This window comes from Phaethon aethereus, assembly GCF_964289735.1.
Source record: "Phaethon aethereus genome assembly, chromosome: 3".
Classification (NCBI taxonomy): Eukaryota; Metazoa; Chordata; class Aves; order Phaethontiformes; family Phaethontidae; genus Phaethon; species Phaethon aethereus.
This window is the reverse complement of record NC_138576.1, coordinates 113,458,539-113,485,579: the sequence shown is the minus strand read 5'-3', so window position 1 is coordinate 113,485,579 and position 27,041 is coordinate 113,458,539. Positions and strand designations below refer to the sequence as shown.

Below are 27,041 nucleotides of genomic sequence, written 5' to 3'. Positions count from 1 at the left end.
AATCTGTATTGGATGAAGGGTCTTAAATATATTTTTTTTCCCCATTTTTGCTTGAATTCTTTTCCCACTGTCCAGGATTTGGGGAGCTCCTGTTCCATATAATACCTGCAGGTGGAAGGAGGAGGAATTTGTGGCTTTGTAAAGGAAGACTATGGCATGGGGGAAGTAGTTCAGTATTGCTGCCTTTACTTTGTGGTATTGGCTTTTCTTTCATGAACTCTTGCTACAAAAGTAGTAACTTAGAGGCATTGTTGTTGCAAACTATTGCTGTTGCTCTTTTAGCTGTGGCCTGTGGCAGGAATCAAGCCTGTGGGATGTTTGTTCACTTACTAGTTTACCAGTCTGCCAAATTTGAAATTATTAATGCTTTATAACTGGCTAGATGTGGACCAAAGACAAAGGAATTGTCCACTTCCAGGGTTTTCTGTGATGAATTTATAAAGCTTATTGCAAGAGCAAGCTCTGAGAAAAATGTCAGAGCTTATTAAAAAAAAAAAAAAAAATCATAAAAATAGACCAGAGTAGAAAGTGTTTGTCAGCTTTAACAGAGGGGGGTTTAAGAGTTCCATATATATGTGCAGCATAAATATAAACATGACCCTACTATTTTAAGTGTTTTATTGAATTTAATATTTACTTTTTAAAAAATAATCAATTTTAGGTGTTTAAACTATGTATTACTGTCATAGAAATTACAGGGAACACATTTGGAATAGTCCAAATGCACAGTAAGTGTACAATTCTGGTACCCTTTTGACACAAACACTAGACCTCCTGAATTTTATTATGACTTTTCATATTTATATGATGGTCATAGAGTTTTATACAAAACCCACTGTTATTTCTGTATAAATGCTACGGACATAAATAATATTCAGCATTTATGATTATTAATAATTTTTGTCTGTAATCGTACAACCTATTTTAATATAGGATGCTTTATATGCACGTCTGGAAGGCACATTCTCTATAGAAGATCTTGAAGTTTGTGCTGATAATGTACAGTATGACCTAATGTGGTAGCTGCTTTGCTAAGAGGGTGAATCTCTTCAGAAAGATTATCTTATGCCCCAGCAAAAATTGAGGCTTTGATGCAGTTATTTGTTGGTACTAGTTCTGCAAGCTGCTATATACCAAAGATGATGCTAGAAAAATATTGGATGTGGTTATAAGATACCTGACCATATGTGTATTTGTTTTGTATCATTGGAAATAGATGAAAAAGAGAGACATCTCAAAACTAGGTAGATATCCCTAAAAACAAATCATTCACTTGCTGCCGTCTTGGTTTGTTGTGAGTGGAACTACCCCAACTCTATTTGTTAATTGATTTAGTTTCTTTCTCTACCCATCTGTTGTAATTGATTGTGGTTGCTTTTTCAACACAGATGAAAAACAGTAGCAACAGAATTTTATTCTTGCTCTGTATGATAATTATTTTTGTAATTCCATAGATATATTTAATGTAGTGAAAAGTGAGTGCACAAATCCAGACTTTGCTACATATTTGAAAGTTACTTCTCGCATTTTAGTTCCTTGCTCAGTGCTTCCTCCCAGAGCAGTGTGATACTATAGAATGAAAGATTTCTACATGTGTTAGTGGTTGCTTACAATTTAAATGTGAAAGAGGTTACTGGATATGGTTTGTCACCCATGAAAAAAAACTAAACCAACAAAACAACCCCAAAACGCCACAACTTTTCTCAACGAAGCAATCTGTCCATTTGGTTTTTGGGATGCAGGCCTTTGCAGAACCCTGGGTACATTAGCATCGAGTAGTTATCACTGTTGCCTACTTTCATTGTGTCAATTGAGTCACCTACAGAAATTGGGAAGATTTCAGAAAGTCTGAATTGAAGCTGGCTGAGTTTTCAAAGAGGGCTTCTCCTACTGCGTTTTTTAAAAAGCTGGTAAGCTTGCACACTTACACGGGTTGATTTACATTGCAAATGTGGGAATCTAGTATTAGCAAGAGTGAATCTTTTGCAAGAAAATTCAATTGCTGCTGGTAGACTTTGAGATTTAGCAGAGGACAGGCAGGGGCTGAATGGATATATGCCCAGGAATATTGTTATCGATAAAAGTTGTAACCTGACATAGCATCCATCTACCTTCCATTAGAATTGGTCATATTATTTACATTATTTCTGTAATGCATTACTTGACTGGGGTTGACCCTGCCACCACTCAAAAATTGGAGAAGCTTCCATTGATCTCAACAGTGCAGAATCAAAGCTGCCTTTATCACAATGCACTCAAAGAGCATCTGAATAATTAAGTAGAAGGAGCATTGTCTCTTTTGTGGTACATAAACGAGGTGCTTATGTTTAAGGAGGCATTATGATCATGGGGAATCTGGAATGTACATATCTGGATGCTGTTCTTGAAATTTCTGTATGCAGTTGTTAAGTTGGTTTGCAAGGCGCCCATGAAACCTTTGTGTCCCTTTGCAGAATGTTGGATGCAGCCTGCTTTCTAACCTGAGGCTTTGTAACGCTTGATTCTCTATGGCTCCTTTTCTGGTGATACATAGAGTGTTTCATGTGTGAGGATAATTCCAGGTTGCAAAACACTATGAAATTCTTGGATGGCTGAAGCCACAGATCTTACGAAGCAGTAGATTATCTTTTTATTGGCAGAAGAATGCAGGGATTTTAAGTAGGTAACAGTGATTTATTCAGCTAACATTAAGTGAGTGGGCTGACATCTGTAGCTATGTTGATCCATCTATATCTGTATTAAATTTAGCCAGAGGTTTGACACTCATAGTCTTTAAGATTGTCCCTATTCTATAATCTTCTATTAATCGAAACTGTCACAGTTTGCAAGGAACACTGATAATCCAACGTGGCTTCCTGTATAAAATAGATCATTGTGTTTAGCCGAAGTAATTTTTATCGAATACAGTAGCCACGGTACTGTTTTTACTGTTTCACTTATTAAAAAAAAAAAAAACCAAACAACAAACAAACAAAAACAAAACAAACTACCACATTTCACAGGAAATATTTCTAGTGGTTAAATGGCCTCCCTGTTATAAGTATGTATCTTCATACCTAAATTAATCTACTTTCTGTTTACTTTCCTTTGTGTTTAGGCCCCGTGTTAGCTACTTTATTTTTCCCTTCCATGTAAATACTTTTGAACTGTGAAAGTTGTCCACCTCATTGTTAAATCAGATGTTCTGAATCCTTTGTATTTTTCTGTGTATTATATATTCCAGTCTTTCAGTCACTCTTGCTGATCTTCTCTGTATTTGCTTTAAATTTTCATCCTTCATTCTCCCTATTTTTTTCAGTTTTATATTCCTCTTCTGTGCGGATCGCATTACCAAATGTTAATGTTTAGCCTTCAAGATTTATCCTGAGGTACCTAGACTATTCAGGTTTCTTTTAAATTAGAAGGCTCTAATTTTGATGCAGAATACATCTGTGTTTCTTGAAGAGTGATCTGATAAACACTAATGTAAAGGAGTAGAGTATTTGGGTGCATGGTGCAATATTTTAAGTATGCTTTTAAGTATGCACATACAAAAAAAATCAGCTGTTATATCTCAGTGTTTTTTCCTGCATCTCCTAGATTGATTAATATACAGATCTCCATCCAATTGCCGCTAACTCCCACTGACCTTAATAGGAACTATATCAAGACTTTACTGTGGAATATCTTACAGATTGATACTTCAAGAAAATCTCAAACTGAAACAACAACAAAAAAAATCCCATCAGCTTTGGTTTAGCTATGGTCAGACTGTGTTGAATGGCACATTTATTATGTTTCTATAGCACTTTGAGATCTTTCAGGATAATCAGAGTAACTAAATTAATATAAATTAATGCTATCAATATGAAAATACGTGACTCTGTGTTACTTGCTTACTGAATTCAACCCTTTGTGGGTTGTTAAGTGATATTTAAAGTAGCCAAGAAATACAGTAAAGGAAATGCTACTTAATTCAGATAACTTGACATATACATTCACTATCATAGCAAAAGTGAGAAGATGGAGATATTCTGAAAAAAGTGTTAAGAGCCATGAAGCACCTTTGCTGTACATACAAAAAATGCCCAGAAAGAGCAAGTGAGTTTCCCATGAAAGTATATGCAGACTCCATTAGCGGGTTCAGATGAACTTAATGAGGTAATTTTTTTAATGGACATCAGTATAGTTTAGTGTAACATAATTTGTATAGGACAAATGGAAATGGAACAAGTAAATGGGTTGGCATGATATTTAAAAACACTTACAGTACTAGGAAAGCACTGAGTAATTTTCCAGTGAAGAAACACAAACAAAGCAGACTAACATTAGGCTTATTTCAAGTGATGCTGAAGAAATTCTGTCTCTTCTGAAGATACTCCATATCAAAGGATGCTCATGGGAGATTTTTAACTACCTAAATCTCAGTTGAGTAGCACTTTCAGCAAATTAGCAAGGAAATTCATAAATTACAGAGAAGTCAGATGCACTAAATGGAAAGCAGAGGATCCCAAAAGAGACATCCTGAGTCCATTTCTTGCTGACATGAAAGGAAGTGAGTGAAAATGGGGAAAATTGGAGAACTATATCATTAGTGACCAAAAAGTGGGCTTATGTTAGTAAGGAATGCAATTTACTGATCAATTTGAAGCCATAAGTTGCAGGATGAACAGAAAATAACTACAGTGAGTAAAGAAGAGTCAAAAAATAAAGTCAAAGTCCGGAAGGAACATCAGTGTACTTTGCTAGAATGATGAAGAGCACAGCGTGTTTTTCTGCAGATTTAAAAGGAGAGTTTTGGTTAGAAATAGATGAACATTTGGAATACCTCAGTCGTCCTGAAAGAACATCATATGAAAGGTCAATATTTAAAGCACCTTTAATGGGGAAGCTCAAACTCAAAGTTAGGTCACCGGTCAAGAATTGTAAGTTTCTTCAACTGACTGTGGCATGTACCTGAAACGTGAAACCAAACATGACAGTGATGAATGGGGGAGGCACACAAATGTGTAGTCTTCACAACAGGTTTATAGGGATGATTACCAAATGCTTCAAAAGTTTGTATAAAGAAATATTAACCTAAATGAGATGGATAGGAGTGTATAGGATAGAAAGCAGAGAGAAATAAAATTAAGCAAAACCTAGGAACTCACTAACCTTCTGCAACAAAACACTGGATATGGTTTACCTGGACTTCAGCAAAGCCTTGGACACTGTTTCCCACAGCCTTCTCCAAGACAAATTGGCAAGACAGATTGGATGGGTGGTCTGTGAGATGGGTAGGAAATTGGCTAACAGGTTGTACTCAGAGGGTGGTAGTCAATGGTTTTTACTCAGGCTAGCAGCTTGTCACAAGTGGGGTTCCTCAGGAATCGATACCAGGCCCCATGCTGTTCAACATCTTCATAAATGATCTAGATGATGGGATTGAAAGCACCCTCACTAAGTTTGCTGATGACACTGAACTGGGTGGTGATGTGGCCATATCAGAAGGGAGAGCCATCTTAGAGACCTGGACAGGCTGGAAGAGGGGGCTAGCAAGAATAGTATGAGTTTAGCAAAGACAAGTGTGAAGTCCTGTACCTAGGGTGACATAACCAAAGAGCCCAGTACAGGCTGGACTCAGTGGCTGGGGAGCAGCCTTGCTGAAAGAGACATGGGGGTCCTGATGGACAACAATCTGAACATGAGTCAGTAGTGTGCCACTGCAGCAGTAAAGGCAAATCGGATCCTGGGCTGCATCCACAAGGGTATTGCTGGCAGAAGTGGTGATCACCCTGCTCCACTAGAAACTTGTCAGGCTGCACCTGGTGTGCTGTGCTCAGTTCTGGTCTGCAAAATTAAAAAAAGATGTGGGAAGACTGGAGAGTGTCCAAAGGAGGGCCACGAAGATGATCAGAAGGGTTGGAGGATGTGCCCTATGAGGAAAGATTGGAGTGCAGGGTCTTTTGTCCCTAGAGAAGAGAAGGCTCGGGAGGACCTCATCACACTATTCCAGTACTTAAAGGGCAGTCGTAAAGCGGACGGAGGTACTCGCTTCACAAGGAACAACATGGAGAAGGCAAGGAGCAATGGGTGCAAGTTGCACCAGGAGAGGCTTTATTTTGATACGAGGAAGAAACTTTGTAGATGAGAACAATGAATCACTGGAACAACGTCCCCATGGATGTGGTGGAGTCCCCATTGCTGGAGGTTTTCAAGATGCGATTGGACAGGGTGCTAGATAATCTCACCTAGGCTACCTTTCCCATGACAGGTTAGCTTTGATGGTCTTCTGAGGTCCCTTCCAGCCTGGACTATTCTGTGAAAAGCAAATTGGAGAAAGTCTAGGAGAGGATAAAATGTTGCTTATCATAGGGGAATTTAAATTTGTGTTGTAAAGTAACTGTATCATGATAGACAATGATCTCTGAAGTGTGAAAGGAGCAGGATATGGTTTTCTCACTTTGGGCCTCTGAAGAAGTTGAGTCAATAATGAATAGAGAAGAGAGGGTAAGAAAGATTATTTTCCTTTTTAAGGCAAGTATTTGAAATCGCAATGGAAAGATCACCAAAGCATACCTGACCTCCAAGATACTTTCATTATACATTGTGTTTTGTTATTACAGCGTGTTTGTGAATAATCATTTGCGGTTAAGACCAGGTGTCCAAAATTATTATATATGAGGGGTTTTTTCCCCTGTAAAATATCTGTCTTTCCTTAATTGGAAAACTCAGTTCCGTAAACTCTTTTTGATAATGTAACAGCAGATTTAAAAACAACAAAAAAAAAAAGAGGGGATGTTGGGATGTTGTTCATAGGAAAGTGTGTGAGGGGGAAAAGATTTTTCTGTATGGGCTATTTTTTCCAGCAACAACAAATACTAATTTCTGTGACAGTTATTTGGAATGTGCAAAGAATTTGCAGTACTCCAAGGGAGAACAGGCAGCGTTCAGGCACAGAAACTGATATGCTGAGGGAAAAATCTCTGTTTTTTTCCTTAACAATAACTATAAATATTTGAAGAGTATAAATGCTAAAGCACAGAAGCACAAGGGGAGTAATGCAATGGGATTACTAAAGTGAAAATTCAGATTGGCTGAGTATTAGGAAAAAATGATTGACAGTGAGAATAGATGATGTAGTGGAGCACTCTCCCAAAGGTATTGGTAAAAACCCTGTCTCAGTCTTCACTGAGATGCTTCAGAGTAGATTGTATAAAGAAGCAAAAGCTATTCTGTGGGGAAACATGCTGTTCTTGGAGAGCTGTGCTAGAGGATTTAATAGACTTGCTGCAAATAATTTCTGTGAATCATTTAAAGATGCGTTACAGATTTTTGCTCATTGAAAAAATTTCTATAACATTTCCCACGTATCATACTCAGTGGATCATAGTGAGTTTGTGTTCATCACAAGCTTAGTAAATCAATATCCCATAACAGTATTTTACATACATTATTCATTACACTTTTGTGAAATAGACTTTTAAAGAAGACGAGGAAGTAGGAGAGTATGAAAGATGTAAAATGTTTGTGTTCTGGCAAGAGGAGTGTTTGGGGAGAGGATTCTGGAAGTTCACAGACCCAGTGATTTCACCGTGACCTTGATTTCATCCTTTATTCCTAGTCTGTTTCTTCCTACATACTAAGATTTGTAAATGTTCTGGGTACTAATATTGACTTAAAAATGTACAACTTACAGTAAGTCAAAGGAAATGAAAACAGAAGGTTTTAGGAGTATACTTCCTTAAAGGAAGTGACCTTCAGAAAAAGTACTTTGTCTCCGAGGTGCTACCAATATTTCTTGAAGGACTTGTATATGCTTTGCATAGGCACAAACTGGAACCAATCAAAAGAGGCTGCAGAGTTTTTCAAGAATTAATTCCTTGCCAGCGCATAGGATGTTCTGAATATTTACCCTTTGAAATATCAGTGGGAAGAATACCCATTTCATACTGAATAGCCCTTGGTGTTCATAAACTTCTGATGTAGGTCTCTTGCTGTGGAGTCTGGAAGTGTTGTGTATTGAGTTATGGATTATATATTACTCCTTTCCACTTTCAAGAAATACCTAAGAGGAAGAGACTAAAAGTACTTGTGGATGTTTTGGTCCCTTGAAGTGGACTTGAGCAAAACCATTGATCAATCACTGTGTGCCTGTTTGTTTCCATGTCCTTTTTCCCCCCCTCTTCTTTTTACTGTGCCCATGCAGACACGCCAGAGCTTGGAAATGATGGAGAGTTTCCCGAGCCTCAACATGAGATGTTTAAAATAATTACCATAAAGAACAGCATGTTCCTTTTCATTCGGGCAATTCTAATTAATAGTGCTTATTTTGTCTTCAAAAGAGGGAAAAACAAATTCCAGTCTTCCTCCCTTCCCATCTCATGTGCCCAGTGTGCGTATGTTTTTCAGATGATACAAGGTGAAGGTCAGCCACTGCTGTGTTCATAAATATTCATACTTACATAGATGGGGGAAAAAAATAGGTGGCAGGTTAGCATAAATTAAATAGCACAATTTAGCAACATCAGGATTAAAATGGAAATATGGAAGATACAGGAAAAACTGTTCCAAGAAAATGTTTGAAAAGAAAATACTTCTCTATTTTTCATCGATCACTGTATTTGGAAAAAATGAAATATTTTGCTCTGTATGAGATAAGGAAAGTTAAAAAGTTGGTAAAATGCAGATTGGATTTCAAGAGCCAGCCAATAAACTGACAAAAGTAGCCAGAACCTGGCAGGAAGATGTTGATGAGTCTTGTTTCTCCAGAGCCATAGAACAAAAATTCTCAAAAAGTCATTGTCCTGGACACAGGCATAAGGCTGCAAACCTTGTCTGAGAGCAATGTTCATATGTGTTTAGGTGTTTGCTGCCTATATGCTCCATTTCTTTAGTCAAGATTCTCTTTCCCTTACTGGAAATGTTTCTCTTTTTAGATCATTTAATATAAAACTGTAGTAAGTATTCGGACTGTGTCCCTGGCATCTCTTCCATATTAACTAGTCATATTAGTGACAGCTATTTGATGGTGTGTTACACTAATAGATAACAACAGAAAGTTCTATGAGAACATAATACTGTAATGCATCATCAGAGTCCAAAATTGTTTGGTAAAATTGGCCAGTATGAACACCTAGACATCAACTTCCAGGTCCTTACAACCTTTGCTTACAAGATTTACTCATTTACCACTGGTAGTATGATAATTCCGTTCCCGTAAAAACTCCAGGAGTTAGCTGATCTGTTCTGTGCTTTTTCAGTTCAGTTCAATGCTGTTCTTGTCCATGTATGCGGCATGAAGCAATCAGATTTGCTTAGACTTTATAGCCTGTTTCCATATCAGTAGTTGAAAAATTTTTTACATAACCATTATGATAAAGTTTTTATTAGTTTTATTTATGCAATCTTTCAAAACCTGTAAACCAGCATATACCTAGTCCCTGAAGAATTAAGGAATGTATTCAAGTGAATCTTCTATTCTGAATGTATGGATTACTGTTGTAAAAACAAATAAAAACCTTCCAAGATGGGACATGGCTCGCAGGGGTGAAACTAACTTGTGTGTTTGTGTGCACATCACTTAACAATTAGAATTGTTGTGCTATCCTACCTTTTTCTGGATCTAATCTGATCCAGAGCAGCTGAATCTGTTAAAAGCAGCTGAAATCTGCTATTTTCATTTGTTCAGTAGAAAACAGATTAACTATAATTGTGATTATTGCTACAGATGACTTGTTCTAGAAGCTGTAACTTCTTTCTTGTCTCAAGATTCTAATAGTGAAAGAAAATTGTTTTTTTTCCACTTAATATTTTGGGAGGAATGTAATATTGATAGTTGCTTCCAGGATTGTATTTTAAAGCTGAATGCTCACACCCCCCTGCATGTAACTGTTAGTAAAAAAGAAAAGAGGAGTGAAAATGAAGAATTAGAGGGGTATTTGCCCCCCCACCAAAAAAAAAAACAAACACAAAGAACATTAAACAGTACTTTTTAGAACATACTACTTTCTGAAAGAAATATACAGACTCTAAAGACATAACACTGAAACAGAATATTTATTTAGGAAATGGCATTCTACAATTCTCTTTTAATTTAGGCAGGTTTTAAGACAAGGATTACAACATCCAGTTGCTATAAAATTAATACAGTTGTATAAGAAAAAAAACAACAAAACCAGCTGTTCTCTTTCCAAGACTTATTCCAGGCAATTTCATATGCTTAAGAGCTACTGAGGACTTAGATGCTTCTTTGCCATCTAGATGATGGTGCGTGTTTTCTAAGTTTTGACTGGACATCTTGAAAAGAACAATGAGACAAGAATTACTTCTTTACTTTTCAGATGGTAATGATTAAATATGTGCTTTAAGACATTTTAACAAAGATTTGTGGCAGTATAAAAAACTGTATGCCCTTATTGAGCCAATCCTGGTATCATCTAATTGTCAAACTAAAAATACAGCTATTCTTGGGCTTTTTCACAATTATTTCAGTACTTCCAGGTGAGACTTAGATTGATATTTCCCCCAGTTTTTAATAAAAAATGTTTAGTATACATTTAACACATTGGGAAACTATCAAAATAGATTTAAAAAAAAAAGTTGCTAAGTCAATTGTATAGTGTTCTAATATGCTTAAATGGGTATATTCTTTCGTTCAAAAGTCCATAGTCAGTTTTTCAGGTATTTGCAGCTCTAGATATGTATCCAGTCTAAAAAAAAATGCTTAGGTTGATATCAACTGAGACCTCTCTTACTCATTGTAAGAATTGTAGCCTGTGCAAGTTTATTTTTGTTTTAGTTACGTGTATAGCTCAGATATATTCAAAGTTGCAAATAATATGAAGAGCCTAAAGAACTATGACGGAAATTGAAAATTCAGTGAGGTAACTTATGTGGGTAACAGCCTAAGTATTTTAGCTCACCTGTGAACATGCAAACAAAATGATTAGCACATCTGACACCTTAACAGTTTGTAGAAATACTTCTGTTGTATCTGTGTTGTGGGTTACGTTCTTATGAATTTCAAGAATTGAAATGCTGATATGCCAAAACTGCTAAGAAAACTTCTGATCGGTGTTATTTCAGCTAAAAAACTATAGCAGAGAGGAGCAGGAACACATTTTTGGTGTCTTTTCCCTGACCAAAAGAAAAAAAAAAGAAAATACTTGGTATATTAAGATGTTTTGTAAATTGGTTCCAGTTTAGTGGTAGTTACCTGTAATGTAATTCAAGATGCCAGTTATGCAGTTGAAAAAGATAGTTTTGCAATCTCTTATTCAGGTATGAAGTAAGTGGCAAACTTTAGCTAAGTAATGGTTACGAACAGATAACTCCCAAGTTTAAATAAATCACATGAATCAGTATGCCATCCTGTCTTTTCTTACAAGCTTAGAGGAAGTTGTTAGGAAGCATAAAAGTTGTGAAGTTCATCATTCCTGTGAGACAGGATTAGAAATATCTTGACTTACAGCAAAAATCATACCATAAGACCACTGTATCTGTTAAGTCATTGATTATTAATATTCAGGCTAGCTAAGAATTTTAGTTTCCAAGCTTTTTTTTTTGTCTTTGCTGAGAGGTCAAAGATGGAGGAATGTAAAAAAAAAAAAAAATCCTTCAGTGGGTAATTGGTTATAACTTTTGCTTTTTCTAAGGTCAGCTACATTGTTTGTGTCAAAATGAACTTCAGGAGGAAAAGACAACATTTTAAAATGTTCAGTTTAGAACCTTTGTCATCTTAGTTTTTACTGATTTGTTTTTAAATATTCTTGCACTGTTTAAAGAAAGCTTAAAGTTTGAATCAGAAATGAAAAAACTCACTGTAAAGAAAGGGAACAGCTTGTCAAACCATTTTCTTATAATTCAATTTGGAAACGATTTTAATCTGATTAATCCAGAACTTCTTTTAATTTTTTTTTTTTCTGAGAATTAAAAAAAGTACATCGTATTGGTGCATGTATCCTTTCAGTCATTATCTTTTCTAATATAAGTCTGTGTGGATTCTAGTCAGAGTGCCATATTTTCAAAAGAATACTTGAGTGTTGGGTCAAGGCCTTGTACAGATGTTTGTGTGTACTGAATATCCACATGTACTCCTTGAACACTATCCCCATTTTTTTGCTTGAGAACTAAATCTGTCACTTGTACATACAGGTTAACAGCCCTAAAATGGTCTAAAAACTAAGTGGCACAAAAAAACAGAGCTTGTAATTTCAAAATTCTCCTTTTCTGTTTAAGCTGAAGCTTTCAGGAGATACAGAGGGGTGTATGTTCATACTTTGTAAAGCAGTCATTTCCCTCATTTATCAGTGGTGGATGTCCACCTGGTAACACAGAAAAAAACCCTTTACAGAAAGGAAGTGAATATAAATGGAAATAGCATGAGCAGGTCAGGTTTTACAAGAGCAAATTATTAATGTTATAGTTTCTGAAAGCAGTGCCTCCTGATAGCCTCTTGGTATCTTTCATCTTCATGAACCACCTGTTTGAAAGCCAAACGGTTCTGAAGACTGGATTATGTCTTGGGTCTGACACTAGTCCAAGCAGATAGGGTGTACCCTTTTGTTTTCTGGTGGCATCACATGGGTACACTCAGTAGGATTTAGTCTCGTACCCTGGTATTATTTATTGCTATATATTAGGACTAATACCTTATATAGATATTTTTTCCCAGTATTTTTTTTCTGCTTACTAAATATTGTCTTCGAATCTGATTTTTAGTCAGAATGAGACTATTCTGAATTAATTTTCTGCAGAAAGGCAAATGCTTTTCTTCTTTGTGGGCTACAGTAATCATGAGGCCCATACCATATTGAGTTTTACCTTCTTCTCTGTTATCTTCTAATGAATTAAATTTTTTCTTACACGTCATCAACAGCTTGATACTTAATTCTGAATCAGTCTTTATATAGTAGGCTTTCTCACAGTCTTTTGCCAGTAAATAGTGGCTTCAGTGGGACTAAGGCCCAACTACAAGAGAGCAGAATCTTGAAAATAATTTTGGCAAACTTTTCCAAAGAAAATGCATGCCACAACTCTTGTATTGTTTTTTTGAATGGAGTTGTACTGAGATGAACAGAAGCAATAATTAATAGTATAGATGTGGCTGCCTAAATTCTTTCTTTAGGTTTCATATATACCCTTTACGATTTTTTTGATTTGTGCATAATTCAAAGCATATCATATACGTAGTCCCAATAAAGTATTTTAGCAAAAAGGGTCAGCAAATAATATTTGCCTGACACTTTGGCCTGAGGAAAAGCCTATTTTCCCCCCACTTTTCTGAAGTGATATTATTTCAAAACATTTCAAAATATGCTGGATGTAAAAGGTAGCTTCAAGTTGCATTGTTTACTTGAAATGGAAAAAAAACCAAAAACCAACCAACCAACAAAAAAAACCCCAAAACATTTAAAGGTGAAAACACATGTCAGAACATTGCTGAGACATTCAATTGATGTACTCAATGGCATAGGGAATGATGAATGCTTAATTGTACTGTCTACCCTTTGCTAAGAATTCGTACTCTTCGTAACTATTTCCCAAATAAACACTGTGACATGTATCTATTGTGACAGACATACCTACGTAAGCAAAAATATTTTAGGAAACATATAATACCTGCAGAACAGTACACTTTTAAAAGTTTGCATATGTATTAGATTAAAATAACCAGTCATAACTTGTGTGAAGGTACTTGTTGGTAGTTCATTTTGTATGGCAAGCTGCTCTTGAATGTTAATAGACAAAGTTTGTTGTAGTATTACGTGTTTTTACTGATTATCTGTCAAAAGAATTGATTTTGCTTGAGGCTGAGGACCTCTTACTCGGAGCAGAACCAAAAGGAGATTTTATTATCAGACATTCTTTTAGTACTAATCTGACACCAAAGTCTCAGGCTTGGAGGTCATCCAGCAGAATCGGACTCTTTAAACACCACACTTAAGCATGCATGCCCTGCTTCATTCTCTCACTACAATGAGATGCCACATCTTGAAAACCAGACATCCCTGTTCCTTGTCATTATAATGATGATAATTAATTTGGATTAGTTCAGCAAGTTTATTTTGGAGGACAGCTTTAACCACACTAAAATTTATTAACATAAACGTGGCCCATAGATAGGCTGTGGTTGAAGATGCCTTAGAAATATCCTATCAATTACACTAATTCTTTTCTTGAGAATTTATAAATTGCTTTTAGCTATTGTGCACTACACAGGTCAGCTTTTCCTCTTCTCTGTGCAAGTACTGTTTTTTTTATCTGTCATTTCAGGAAATATAGGTTGTTTAGAAAAGGAATGTAAGCAGAGAATGGAGTGCAAAGGAACACACTGGCCAGCAGCCTCAAGGTGTACCTCTCTGTATCATTGAAAAATGGTGAAGGAAAAGCTGCCTCTGAAAAGCATGTGGCAGCTTGATACCATGTACCTTGTGTTGGAATTATAGTAATAATTTTGCATGCAAAAGTACTACAGAAAACTTAGCTTTTAATTATCACAGGTATCTGAGAAAGCAAAGATGGTTTCAAAACACTGATGTGAAGACTTACTGATGTTGCAGTACTGGAAAGCAAAAAGGGTACGCTGAAAGGATTATAAGGATGCATAAGAAATTGCAGGTGAAGTTAGGGAAGAATTTTGCTGGATGTCTTCCAGGAATGTGTCAGTCACTCCAACAATGAAAGGAAAGTTACCAGTGTAGTTAGTGAGTGGGAATTTGATTTTTTTTTTTTTAAACAATTTACCTATCATGGTAGGGCAGAATTTAGCCAACAACCGCATAGACTGTCACTGTATTAATAGCACAAACCGAAATCAGAGCGCTGCTAACCTAGCTAGGTACTGTGCTAGCTTCCAGAGTGGGAGAATTTTCTATAGCTTGTCAAGAAGTAGCCAACCTCCCTGAACAGATAGTCGGCTACCAGAGCTGAAAGGGAAGGATGCTGTCTACATGGAGGCTAGCCATAAGTTCATGCAACAGGCATGGCATTTCAGCCTAGGGTTAGAGGGCTATTTTCCCCTCAGTGGAACTGAAGGATCTTTCAAACCAAGAATCAGGAAACAGAGCAGATGAGTCCAAAACAGAAGGCAGGCAGAAACACACACAGCCAAGAGCTAGCTATTCAGCTAGATGCAAAAGTAACCCTACACAAGTGAGAGAGAAGGGGAAGAAAAAGCCAGTCAGGTATTTATTATTCTAGAGAAGTAATAAGGTTAAGAGCTGTAAGTTGACAGATACTAATATACTGATGGGAGAGGCTGAAGGAAGGAAGGAAGGAAAGGTAATGAAGGGTGGAATAAACGACCCTCATTTCACCAAAGGATATGCAGAATTGATGTTCTGCATTTAATTGGAGCCTACAGTTGTTTTTATATATGTTTTCAAATGTGTTTACTATGGGAAAAAAGTTTTGTTCAAATATTTGCAGACTTTCAGGGTTATGTATATTGATAATCGATTTTTTTTTTAGCAAGTTTTTCTTAGTTTCTCTTCAGAACACTGACCTCCCAAACTTGGATTCTGTGTTCAGTCCATTTTAGCTTTTCTCTTTAATTTGAGGTTCATTCTTCTTATCTTTTAGTGACCGCTTCAATTTTTTTTCCCATATGACTCCCACCCTAATTAAAGGTAGCTCAGTTTTTAAGTACATCCGCTGTACTGCTTTGAGATGCACTTGAGTTGAGATGTTCCTTAGAACATTCATTTTTATATTGACATTATGTTTGTCTTTTCCCATAATTTGCTTCTGTCTTTTCTGACCTTGAATTTAAAGCTTTAAGTGGTAAAGATTGAAAAAATCTAGCATGTTATGAATGTTATGCTAAAGAAATAAGGATTGAAGCCTACAATGGTAATTGATGTGTTCTCCTTTACAGTGCCTCTTTCTTGCAGTCCTTAAAGAGTTCCTGTGCTTGAGCTTGGGCAGAAATGGTTAATGGGAAAAGAGGAAAAATAGCATGTTTATGGCTTTTCTGCAGAATTAGTCTTTAGTAACTCTTCTGCACTGTGAAAGAAAGGGGAGGAAAAAGCTGAAATCCAGCACAACAGTTGAGTGTCCTGTAGCCTTTTCTTCTCCCAAACAGTCATTGGAGGTAGCATATCATTTGTTTTCTTCCTTAGACTTTATATAATGTATTAATGTAAAGCTGGTTTTGCCTCAAATAATACATTTTGTTTTCCTTTTGGTGATTCTTGTTTCTCTTGGTTTTGTTTTATGGCTTGTCTTGGTAAAGGCTTTATTCCTACTTGGGAGCCAATTGAGCTTCTGTGGAACCAACTTGTTCTAAATTCTGCAATTTAGATGTTGCCAAGAAATTTCTTTGAGTCTTTGCCATAGGAAGTTAAAAAAAGGGGGTGGGGGTGGGAGAAAACTTGAACCCGTCTCTTAAAGACAAGCATAGCAACCACAGGCAAGAACATTTAGCAGTCTGGCAGCTGACAGCAGGAGATACAAAGAATAACAAAATAGTCTATTGAAAAGGGGAAAAAGGATCTTCAAATGGCTTGTGTCCACAGCAGGGTGAAAAACATAACAATCCCATTGTCAAGGCTGTTAGAAAAAAAAGTTGATTTTTTTCTAACTTCTGCTAATATAACATGTTAAACCATATGCTAGTAACTTAGAACATAAAAAGGCGTTCTCTGGCATCCTCTTTAGATGTCTCTGTGCAGGCAGTCAAAGTGGGAGAGAAAAGAAACAAACAAACAATTCTGAGATCAGCATTTAAAACTCCATCAGAAGAGACAAGTTTGCCTAGAAGGTGAGCTATGACGGCTGTATTAATTCTGCAGAAAGGTGACTGACGCATGAAACTGAGATGACGTTCCCAGTACTGCACAGTGAATCTAAAGAAAAGCAAGTAAAAAGTTTCTCAAACAATGCCCTGTAACATTCATAATATAACTATTACTTTTACTCTGATTCTGTTAGTACTGGATTGGGTTCTACAACTGTATGTAACCATTACCAACTTTTTTTATTGCCTTAGAGTAATTAAGGTACCTTCCCTGTACCAAATTGTGAGCTGTTTGTTGTTCCAGGTTTTTTTTGCATTCTTTTAACATTATTGTTTGGGGGTAGGACAGATCTGGTTTTCAGATAGTCTGTGGTGGACCTTCAGATGTGCTATTGAATTCATAGTGGAATTTCATATAATTATGCTGACTTTTTACCCTTTTTTTTCTGGTACCCATTTGCCTTCCTAGAATTTGCAGGGATATGATAATAAGCAATGTAAATAGAACGTATATTTCTGTGCATTAAGTATGCTGTTTTCTGTGAAGAGAAGTTTTAAAATTGTCTGATGTGCAATGTATCCTGTAATATTAAGAAAGACGAGTGCAGAAAATGTTTATGTTGCTTAGTTACAGAAACAATAAACATTACAAATTAATTGTTTCTAGTTAGCCATGCAGTGTGGCACTAAAGCACTAGCTCAGTGTGTTATCATGGCATAGTGTGTTACAATTTTATGTTTATATTGAGACATGGTTTGTTCAAGCCCAGCTTTTATTGAGTGTAGCTTTTGACCAGATTGGGTACATTTTAATTGTCTATTTGAATGGCCGATGTGCTCTGTACTCTGTAGTTGCATGCTAGAAAGTTGGAATATCATACTCTTTTTGTCACAGTGGCTGCTATCTTCCTTAATAAGAAAATGGCGGGGGAAGGAAGTGTGTGTGTAAATATGACTGACTTTGGACGAAGCTCCGCTAGACCCAATGCTGGTAATGCAAACTTCAGTCTTCGTGCAAGTCTCTACCCTGTGAGGAAATGGTGCATCCGTTTTACAGAGAAGGAGGGAGAAGTTAATTTCTCCGTGAGGCATTCAGATGCCTATTAAACCCAAGTTCCTGGATTACTGGTCCTGGTTTCTAATAGCAAGAATTATTCTGCTGATACTTTTCTTTCTGTCTTGTAGGACAGAGTAGTCTGTGGAGACTATGTCCGATTTTAAAATATACTTGTTATATCTAAAGCTATAAACAGTAGAACAAAGTATATCATCATGCTATATGAACAATATGTTAGCCTTGAAAGGGTCCGTTTCATATTTTTCAAAAGCCACTGCCCTGAGAGGAGGCAGGCCTAATATAGCCATTTTACATTTTCAATCATTAAATATTCTTTGTTCTCTATTGGATAATTTAAGCAGTGTTCAGTGGTACTTTGGACTTGGATGGTCAATAGCTGTTCATGTTCATTTCTTTCCTCTTCTGTCACCCTGGAAGAGACCATGGTGACAAGGACAATTGCCAAGTCCAATTTTAGCAGAGCGCATAGAGAGTTGAGTGTGCTCTGTTTCCACTCCACAGTTTGGATGCTCAGAGTGGACAGGAAGAAGAGGCAGGAGAATGTGGAACTCCCAGATACATACTCCATGGAATTTGTGGCACGGTAGTTATCAGAAGTGCCTTTTTTTTTTACCTGCTAGCTCTATTAAGTCAAGAGTTTTTTGAGCTGAAACTTGCAGAGCAGTTTCTCAGACTATATTAATTGATCTAAAATAATGCAGCAAAATGCATGTGCTATGATTTTTCCCTGGGTGTTTATGTATCTATACCATGGAACCATGTCCTGTTCTTCTGAGGCTTACCAGCCACTCAGTAAGACTCTACAGACACTCGGTTTTTGTTTTGGTGCTCAAAACAACCCCCTTTCTAAATGCCCCACACTATGACCACCAGACACACACACACCCATCCCAGGAAAATTAAAACCATTTCATTTGAGGAGGAATAAATTGTTTCCTTGGAGCTTTCATTATACCTGCTAATCTCTTCTCTGTGTTCAGAAAACAAAGCTGGTTTATAAAGTTGAATAATCCTAGAGGCTTGAATAGCTGTTGTCATTCATATTGTGTGCGTTCACATTGTGTTCAGAAATACACCCCATTGCAAACATTAGAACTGGGGCTCCTCAATTTTGGCGTAAATAGTCTGTAGTTTATTGTGTTCCTTGATATATTCATTTTGGAGCTTGGAAATTAATTGAGGCATATTAGCAAAATGACAAGCCTCCTGTGAGAAGCTGACATTCATGGATTAGTTCAAAACCATTCAGCAAATACTAAAAAAACACATCATAACTCTCAATGGTCAGTTTTGCATTTGGATTTCTGGGGAACGTGATGCTGTATGCACCAGGTAGTTCTCAATGAGCACAGAAATTCAAGTGGCTGTTAAAGCAGGCTGATAAAATTGCCTCAGGCTTCACTTACTCTAAGTCCCATTGTTACAGTTTCTGACATCAGTAAGTTATCTCCCGCTGACTTCACTGTGCAGCATAAAATTGTCGGTTAGCAGCACCTACCCGAGCCATTTTGGATAATACTAGTCTCCATTTTAGAGAATTAACTGCCATTGTTTGCACCAGGTGATCCAGTTTTCATGAAAATATGAAAATACTGCTTTATGGTAACATAATGATTTATGTGATTAATTTTTTTTAAACAGATTTAGAGGCTGGATTCATCCATTCATTCAAATTGCATTTAGAAAATTATTTTTCCTCACATCTCTATTAAGTAAATAGACAGACTCTTCAGAGCAAGATCATAATGTAGGTGCTCTAAACTGCTGGTTTCTCTTTGATTCTCAAGGAAACCCAGAAGCTACAAATTAGGTGATGTGATTAACTCCTTAAGGAACATACTTGTTTTAATAACACAGAATTATTTGGAAGAAATGCTTCATACTAATTTAAAGGCTTTTAATCACAGTGATTGAAAGGCTACTGCTAGCAGAGTTGGTCAGTATTCTGAAATATTTAAGAGTGGAATCTTTAATGTGGAAAGGGCTGCACTTTGGATTGAAAATGATATGTAAATCTGGATTCTTTCACCTCTTTCATGGTTTTAAATTTCATGGGACAGGGTCAGTAGAAGGAACTGGTAGGGTTTTGTTGATACTAATGTTGTTATTATATCGACTTTTTAATTTGATATTTGAACTGTTGTATTTTTAGGATACATCTGTAATATCAACAGCAAATTCCTTGTCTTCTCCGTCAACTTTCTCAAAGTCATTCACACATGTATACATTGCTGATGTATTAATACATATTCATTGGCTGCTCCACTACGTTTTTTGTTGTTGAAGGAACCTGCAACTATGACTGACAAGATCTGTAGTGAATTCTTAATATGCCTCTGGAGTTCATTGCATACTAGGGCCCTGGCTTGCAATAAATTATATACATGATATATCTTTGGAAAGCATGAATTAATTTTGCTTGTGCTCCAAGATGACCACAGACCACGTTAAAGAGAATGCTGAGCTTAAGTTAACATTTGCTGTCTCTTAGCTGGACTTATTTGTTAAGACTCAGCCCTGTGATATTATAAGTCACCCAGCATGTGGTTGGCCTAGATGGTTGCAAAGGGAGTTCATATCTGGATTGTAACTTGGTATGTATGCCTGCCCTTTCTCTCTTGGAAAACAAATTTGTTCCTTTGGATAGCTCTGTTGCAAGTTATGTGGGGAATTGCTAACTGCTCCCTTTTTCTTGGGAGTTTAGGTGACCTTTGCAGTTTCCAAGAATGAGATAATTAGATAATTTAAAGACTGAGGTCTTGAACCTTACTTAATATTAAGTGGAAAAAATACAGTGAATGGAAGACAAATTCAAGGTGCTCGTAATAGCACGATATAATTCCCTGAGGTCTGGCAGTTTCATGCACAGGAAAATTATATTATTGTTGCTCAGGTATGAGTGTGAGTGAGAGAGCAAGCAACCTGTCACCAAGGCCAGCCCAGTACATGTGCTAGGAAAGCATGTAGGAGTGCAAGGATACTGACTGGTAGGTTGTGTAGGAGTAAAGGTGAATGTGATTCAAATACTTCTCCGTTGCAAATTACCTTCACTTGACTAATTGTGGATCCAGGTCTCTATTTGAGGGAGAATGTATTGAGTTAACATTAAAGAACAATATGTAGGATCTTTTAGATGGAAATAGCAGTGGGTAATATTAAAAGAATGCTTGTCTTTCCCCCCTCCCCCCCCCCCCCCCCGGGTAACATAAAATTAAAAGCGGAATATTTGGAAAATAATGAATGAATAAATTTACAAATTAAATTTATTTGTACTCTAGAGGCTATAGATCCTGAAGCATATACCTCCTCCATGAGTTACAAAGCAGTATTAGTCTCAGAATTATTCCTTACTGCTCAGTTCTTTTCCTGAAATTCAGTGACGACTACTTTTTGTGAACATACTGCTTTTCTTTTTTGCTGTGCTTCACTGATGGCTGAGTACACCTTTCATGGACAGGGAGATGGGGAGAGGGGCAAGAATCTCAGCAAAACACCAGGAAACAGGCTTCCAAATGCCATCTCTGTTCAGTTGATAGTTTACAGTTCTTTTTAATTATAGTTTTCAGTTATGGTTCATATATTCCTGGTTTAATATGAATTATCCATTATAATTCAGTTCCAAATTTTCAATTTTGTGAAATTAAAAGAATATCAACATTCTAAAACCTAGAACATAAATACTGTAAAACATAAACGTAGACTTTATTCTGTTTCCACAAAGGAATGCAATAAGGTGCAATCATTGACATCTCTATAACTCCAAAGTTTTAATTATACAACATGGAAGTAAGAAATTGTTATATGCAATATTTAGGGATTCCAAGAATGTTTGAATATTGGTAGCATAAAATTCCCGATGTTTGCCACTCTTATTAAAGTACTCCAGCAATTTTTCCTTCATGTTATATATTAAGCTACTCAAAGAGCTGATGATAAGTTATTCAGAAAGCTATTGCCAGTATTCCTGCACTTTGTCCATCAGATACTTGAACCATATTTATTAAAAACTATTGTTTCTGATTTGACAAATGACTTCAAAGCCTATAGAGCTGTTTTAGACATCAAGGAAAGCTTAACTCTCCTTTTGTCTGCTCAGTTTTTCTAACATAGCTATTAACTACTAATTTTATTACTCAATCAACCAGCTTTCATTAGTATCAGACAATTTAAATTTGTCCATAAACAAGAAATTGTCTTTGTACATGTATTTGTATTGTCCTAGTATCTACCTTTGTTCAGCAGGCAATTAAAGAATATTTTCTCCTCATGTTCTTTGTTGCCTTAATTACTTTCATTGTGAACAGCATGATTTAATTCTAATGAAAGCCCATTTGTTCCTTCTTTTTACCATATCCTCTAGTCTGTTTAATGCTTTTCATTCTATTTTAGAAAGGTTGACCCCTGTAACCCCTTCAAATGAGGTGGAGCTATCCACCTTGCCATAGAAAGTGGCCATAAATCCCTCTTGCCATAGAAAGTAGCCAATGTTTCATGAGACTGGGTATCTCTAAGTAATATTGCCTGCCAGGCTGCAGGCTTCTTGCTGCATTCTTCTGCATTTTGGCTTTCTGCACTCTAAAGACAGAAAGTCACCCCAACTGGAGATAGCTTGCATGTGCTTGTTCTCCGGTACTCTTCTAAATTTCTTTGCATAATCTGCTCTCTCTGAGGTGTTAGAGGTGTTTGATAAATGCAAATATGGATTCTTATTCTCCAGGATTACAAATTAGTCCAATTCTAGTCACTTCTGATGTCTTTACTTAAAGGCAGCAACACACGTTACCTCCCTACTGGCAGAGTATCATTTCTGCTGTCAGGAGTCCACACTGAGGTTTATTTGTTGTCTTTGGAGACACAGCTGCGGTGGGAACAGCAGTATTTGTACTGAACCCTGAAATAAAATGAAGGAACAGGCTTCTTATTAACTTGTAGGACACATTTTTAATGTAGTAGAATAATGCAATGGCATGCATAAGCTGCCATGGCTTATGATGAAATTTGCTGGGTGGATAATGATACAATTTGAAAGAATACAATTCTTAGAGTAAAAAATTGCTGATCTATCAATCATCTATTTAGTGTTCTGTTACCTTGAAATGCCATTTTTCAATAGCAACTATCACTTGTGCAGCATGCCATCTGGATTGCGTGCATGCTAGTGTTTTGATTTCTAACAGTAGCATAGTTATGCAGTGCATCCCCCGTCTCTTCCGCTTAACTGTGTGTCAGTTCAGTTTGCATAATAGGATTCATCTGTGTTCAAGCTGGGCTTCAGAGGAAATTAACCCAAAAGCTCTACACTAATTATTCATCAAGCACTTTCCAACCTCTAATAAGGATGTGAGGTCTAAGCCAGTGATTGGTCCCCTGAACAGCTTCAGACTACATGGTATATTTGGAACACTGGACCAGGGGCCAGACATGATCTAGTCCTGATTGGTATAGAATCTCCAGATGAAGAAGCCTCAGCACAAAGTGCTTTGGTCTGCTGAGCTGTTACTTTTGCTCCCAAGTTGCTTTCTAATGTAGGCTTAACCTGAGAAACAGAGACGGTTTTAGCTTCTGTCGCCATGCATTCCTATGCAGTCCTTCAGTGCTATTTTAACTTCAGTATATAATTTATTGAATAATTAAAAATATTGACAAAATACTTGTGCCCACCTTTCCTATTGGGGAGCTTATTTTAAGCAGTCTTTGTATCCTGGACAACACAGAAATAGCAGCAATTACAGAATATGCTAATAAAGACTAGAACCCTGGGAAATGGTGATACCATGACAGGCTTCTCTGGGCAGATTAAATATGTGATTTGAAGCAAGAATATTTGCTGTGGAGGTCAATTGGATTTAAAACTAATATTGTCTTTCATTTTTATCAGAAAGGTCTTCAGTAAGGGAAAATACGTAAGTGGTTTTATTTTTTGTCCAACTGAACTGGCTCAAAGAATGTCCTGTTTTTGTCTGTTTTGATCTGTATAATACTAGTTTCCCTATAGCTTCATGAATACCATGGATGCTACTATTCCTTAGCCCCAAGGACAAACTGAAAAGATGTCAAATTATGAAGTACCTGACCTTGGTATATTTTCTGTACATGAACAGAAGAGTTAAGACAGTGACAAAGGGCTTAGATAAAGAAGGAATCTAATACTTCTCTAACGTAGCAGAATGGCTGCGCAAAGAGGACTTTTAAGCAATCAAGGCCATGCAAGCTAATTTGCGACTGATAGTATAAATTATGTGCAGATTCTTTCAGATTGTTTGAATTAACTCTAGGGATATTTTTAGAGCAACTTTGTTTTGTTTAATGAAAACTATTATTAAATCATTAGTCAATGAAAATAGTTATTTAATTTTATATGTATGTAAATTATCATATTCATATACCATCAGTATGATCCTTTAAATAATATGCCTATTCAGGATTATATCTGTTTGCTTAAAATGGTCAAGTTCCTCTTAGTAACTTTTCTGCTTTGCTTGCAGGTTGTATATAAAAATAACGATGTCAGGTTGGAGTTATCTCGACTTGCCAAGCAAGGAGATCCTAAAATGAAGATTCATGGGGTTGTAGCATTTAAATGTGAGAATGTTGCAACCTTAGATCCAATCACATTTGAAACACCAGAGTCTTTCATCTCTTTGCCAAAGTGGAATGCCAAGAAAACAGGCTCAATATCATTTGACTTTCGTACAACTGAGCCAAATGGCCTGATTCTTTTCAGTCATGGAAAACCAAGGCACCAAAAAGATGCCAAACACCCACAGATGGTGAAGGTTGACTTTTTTGCCATTGAGATGCTTGATGGCCACCTCTACCTGCTGTTAGACATGGGATCAGGTACTATAAAAATAAAAGCCTTGCAGAAGAAGGTGAATGACGGTGAATGGTACCACGTGGATTTTCAACGGGATGGACGGTCAGGTAAGCTTTTCAAAATATTCAGTATGGTTTTTCATGTTGTATCTGAGAGAGTACTGGGTATATATTATGTTGCCACCATTAGAGCTGTGCATCATCTGAAAGATAAGGGAAATAACTGTCATAAGAAGTCATAACTGTCAGCTACCAGAATACAATGATTTGCAGAGTAAAATATCTTATGTTAACATTTATTGGGTAATCAGGTACTTAATCTAGCAAGTAAGTGTGCTGTGTACTTCAAAAACAAACAGTAATCTCCTTCTGTGCTTGCTTGCACCATATAGCTGAAGTGGCAAGTTTCAAGAATAAAAATAAAGCAAAAAAGAATTACTGAAAGTAATATCCAACATAGGGAATAGTTGGCCCACAGAAACAGCACCAACCTTCCAATCATGTCAGCAGATCTCAGCATAGTTAAGTGATATGCTAATGAATGGCTAACAACACACATCAGCAGAAATGGAAATAAGTGACTTGCTGTATTCTGTCAGTATGATTCGTATTCTGTAGCAGTTTACTCGACAAATGATGTCACTGAAAAGTGTAAAAATAAAGAATTCCTAAACTTTTTCTAATGCTACTGAAATCTGTTATAGCCTAAAATGCACTTAGCTAGTGAAACTGTCCTTGTGCTTCAGCTGCATCTGATCTTGAGTATATACCTTGACTTCAGTAAATAATCAATAGCCATTAATTGAAGGACAAATCTATTTTATAGTATCTTTCCTGTAGTTCATACCAGGATCTGGGGGTGGAGGGGGAAATGTACTGAGTCTGTAATTCATTCCATCAAAGAATTTTCCAATTAATATCAGTATCCAATCTGGAGTTTATGTACACTCTGAAATTGAGCGTTGAAAAATGTGAACTCCTCTTCTCTTGGATTTTGTGGGATTTTCCCCACTTTCTTCCTTCTGGTGACTCCTTTTCCATGACTTGCATTTATAATTTCTTTCTGAAAATTTGCCCCAAAAAAGTTACTGTTTTATGACTGACTTTCTTACTACCCACAAATTAGATTTCAGATCAAGTGAATCTTAAGTGCAGGTTTAAATTGAAGATTCAGTCAAATCCGTGCTGAAAGGCAGACGAAATTCAATTGATCAGACTACCGTAGGATTATGAAAAACGTAATTTCTGGGCTGTGCTGCTGCAAATTCTAGATTGTAGAGAGTTTGATTTTTCTGATTATAATATGTCAGTTGCTTATTTACATTTCTTAAGGGTAAAAAACAAACAAACAAACAAAACCCCCAAACAACAAAGCACACAACTTCTCAACATTCTCAATTGTGATTGAATATCCAGCAGTTATATTATTTATACTACAATCTTCATTTCAGGCTTCCTTCTTACATGCTGTTACAGTGATTCATGTGAGGCAGTAAATCCTGTAATAATCATGCCTGTGGGACTCCACTGAAAGCAAAGTAAACTTACATCCAAAGTCAACACAACCATAAAGAAAAGAAATAAATGCATAGCAATTGTTTACATTTGAAAATATGTTTTGCACTTTCATTGCTTCACAAAAACCATAGCACACAAGTGCCATTAAGAGAGTTTAGAGCATACTTTATTTAATTCTTTAAAACTGTTGATGGACATTAGAAAGAATGTAGACTAATTTTAGGAAACAATACACACCTGGCGATCAGGACTGCATATTATTTTTAAGTAGAATTATAAATAGTCAAATACATATGTAAAAGAAAAATTAATCTAGCTGATGAATCACCTATGATCAAGACAGGTGAAATTTATTTACTCTGTCACTCTTGAAAACTGACCATTGTATCTCTTCACCCTAAAACGTTGAACTATTAGCAGGAATAGTTAATAAATATGTAGGCATACGGATTGACAAACTGAATTTTTAGCCGTAATCTGAACAAGACATCAAAGATTTTCTGTGATTTTAATACATACATTATATATGTATGTATTAAATATAATACTTCACAGTAGGAGAGGTACCAATAACAGTGGCAGTGCTGTTATTTTTCTTCAGGACAATATTGGCTGAGTAGTATCTTAGACCGTCAGATTTAACCAAGTAAAATGACTGTCTAAACAATTGCAATAAACAATGAACTGTATGTTCCTATTTTCTTCTGATTGGCACAGGAAGTACTGATGTGTTATGTTCAGATTATTTCTTCATTACTTATGCTTGTTGGTCTATTATGCTTTCTTCCATGAATGATAAAATACATTTTACTATTCCAAGAAGATTTTTCATTTATTTTCTCTAGCCAAAACCAAACATACTGGAAATCATATGAATATGATCACTTTCCACTTGCTTACCTGCAGAATTTTTGTATGAATGAATGA

At 36.3% G+C, this 27,041-nt stretch overlaps 1 protein-coding gene across 24 annotated transcripts in view; it reads left to right on the top strand.

Annotated features, from left to right (window-relative positions):
• Positions 1 to 27,041, top strand: part of NRXN1 (neurexin 1) — a 744,403-nt gene that overhangs the window by 274,490 nt on the left and 442,872 nt on the right. For all 24 annotated transcript variants that reach the window (XM_081997814.1, XM_081997813.1, XM_081997811.1 and 21 more), the window contains one exon: positions 24,266 to 24,704. In XM_081997814.1, the coding sequence (XP_081853940.1) occupies positions 24,266 to 24,704 (439 nt within the window). The remainder of the gene's footprint in view (positions 1 to 24,265; positions 24,705 to 27,041) is intronic.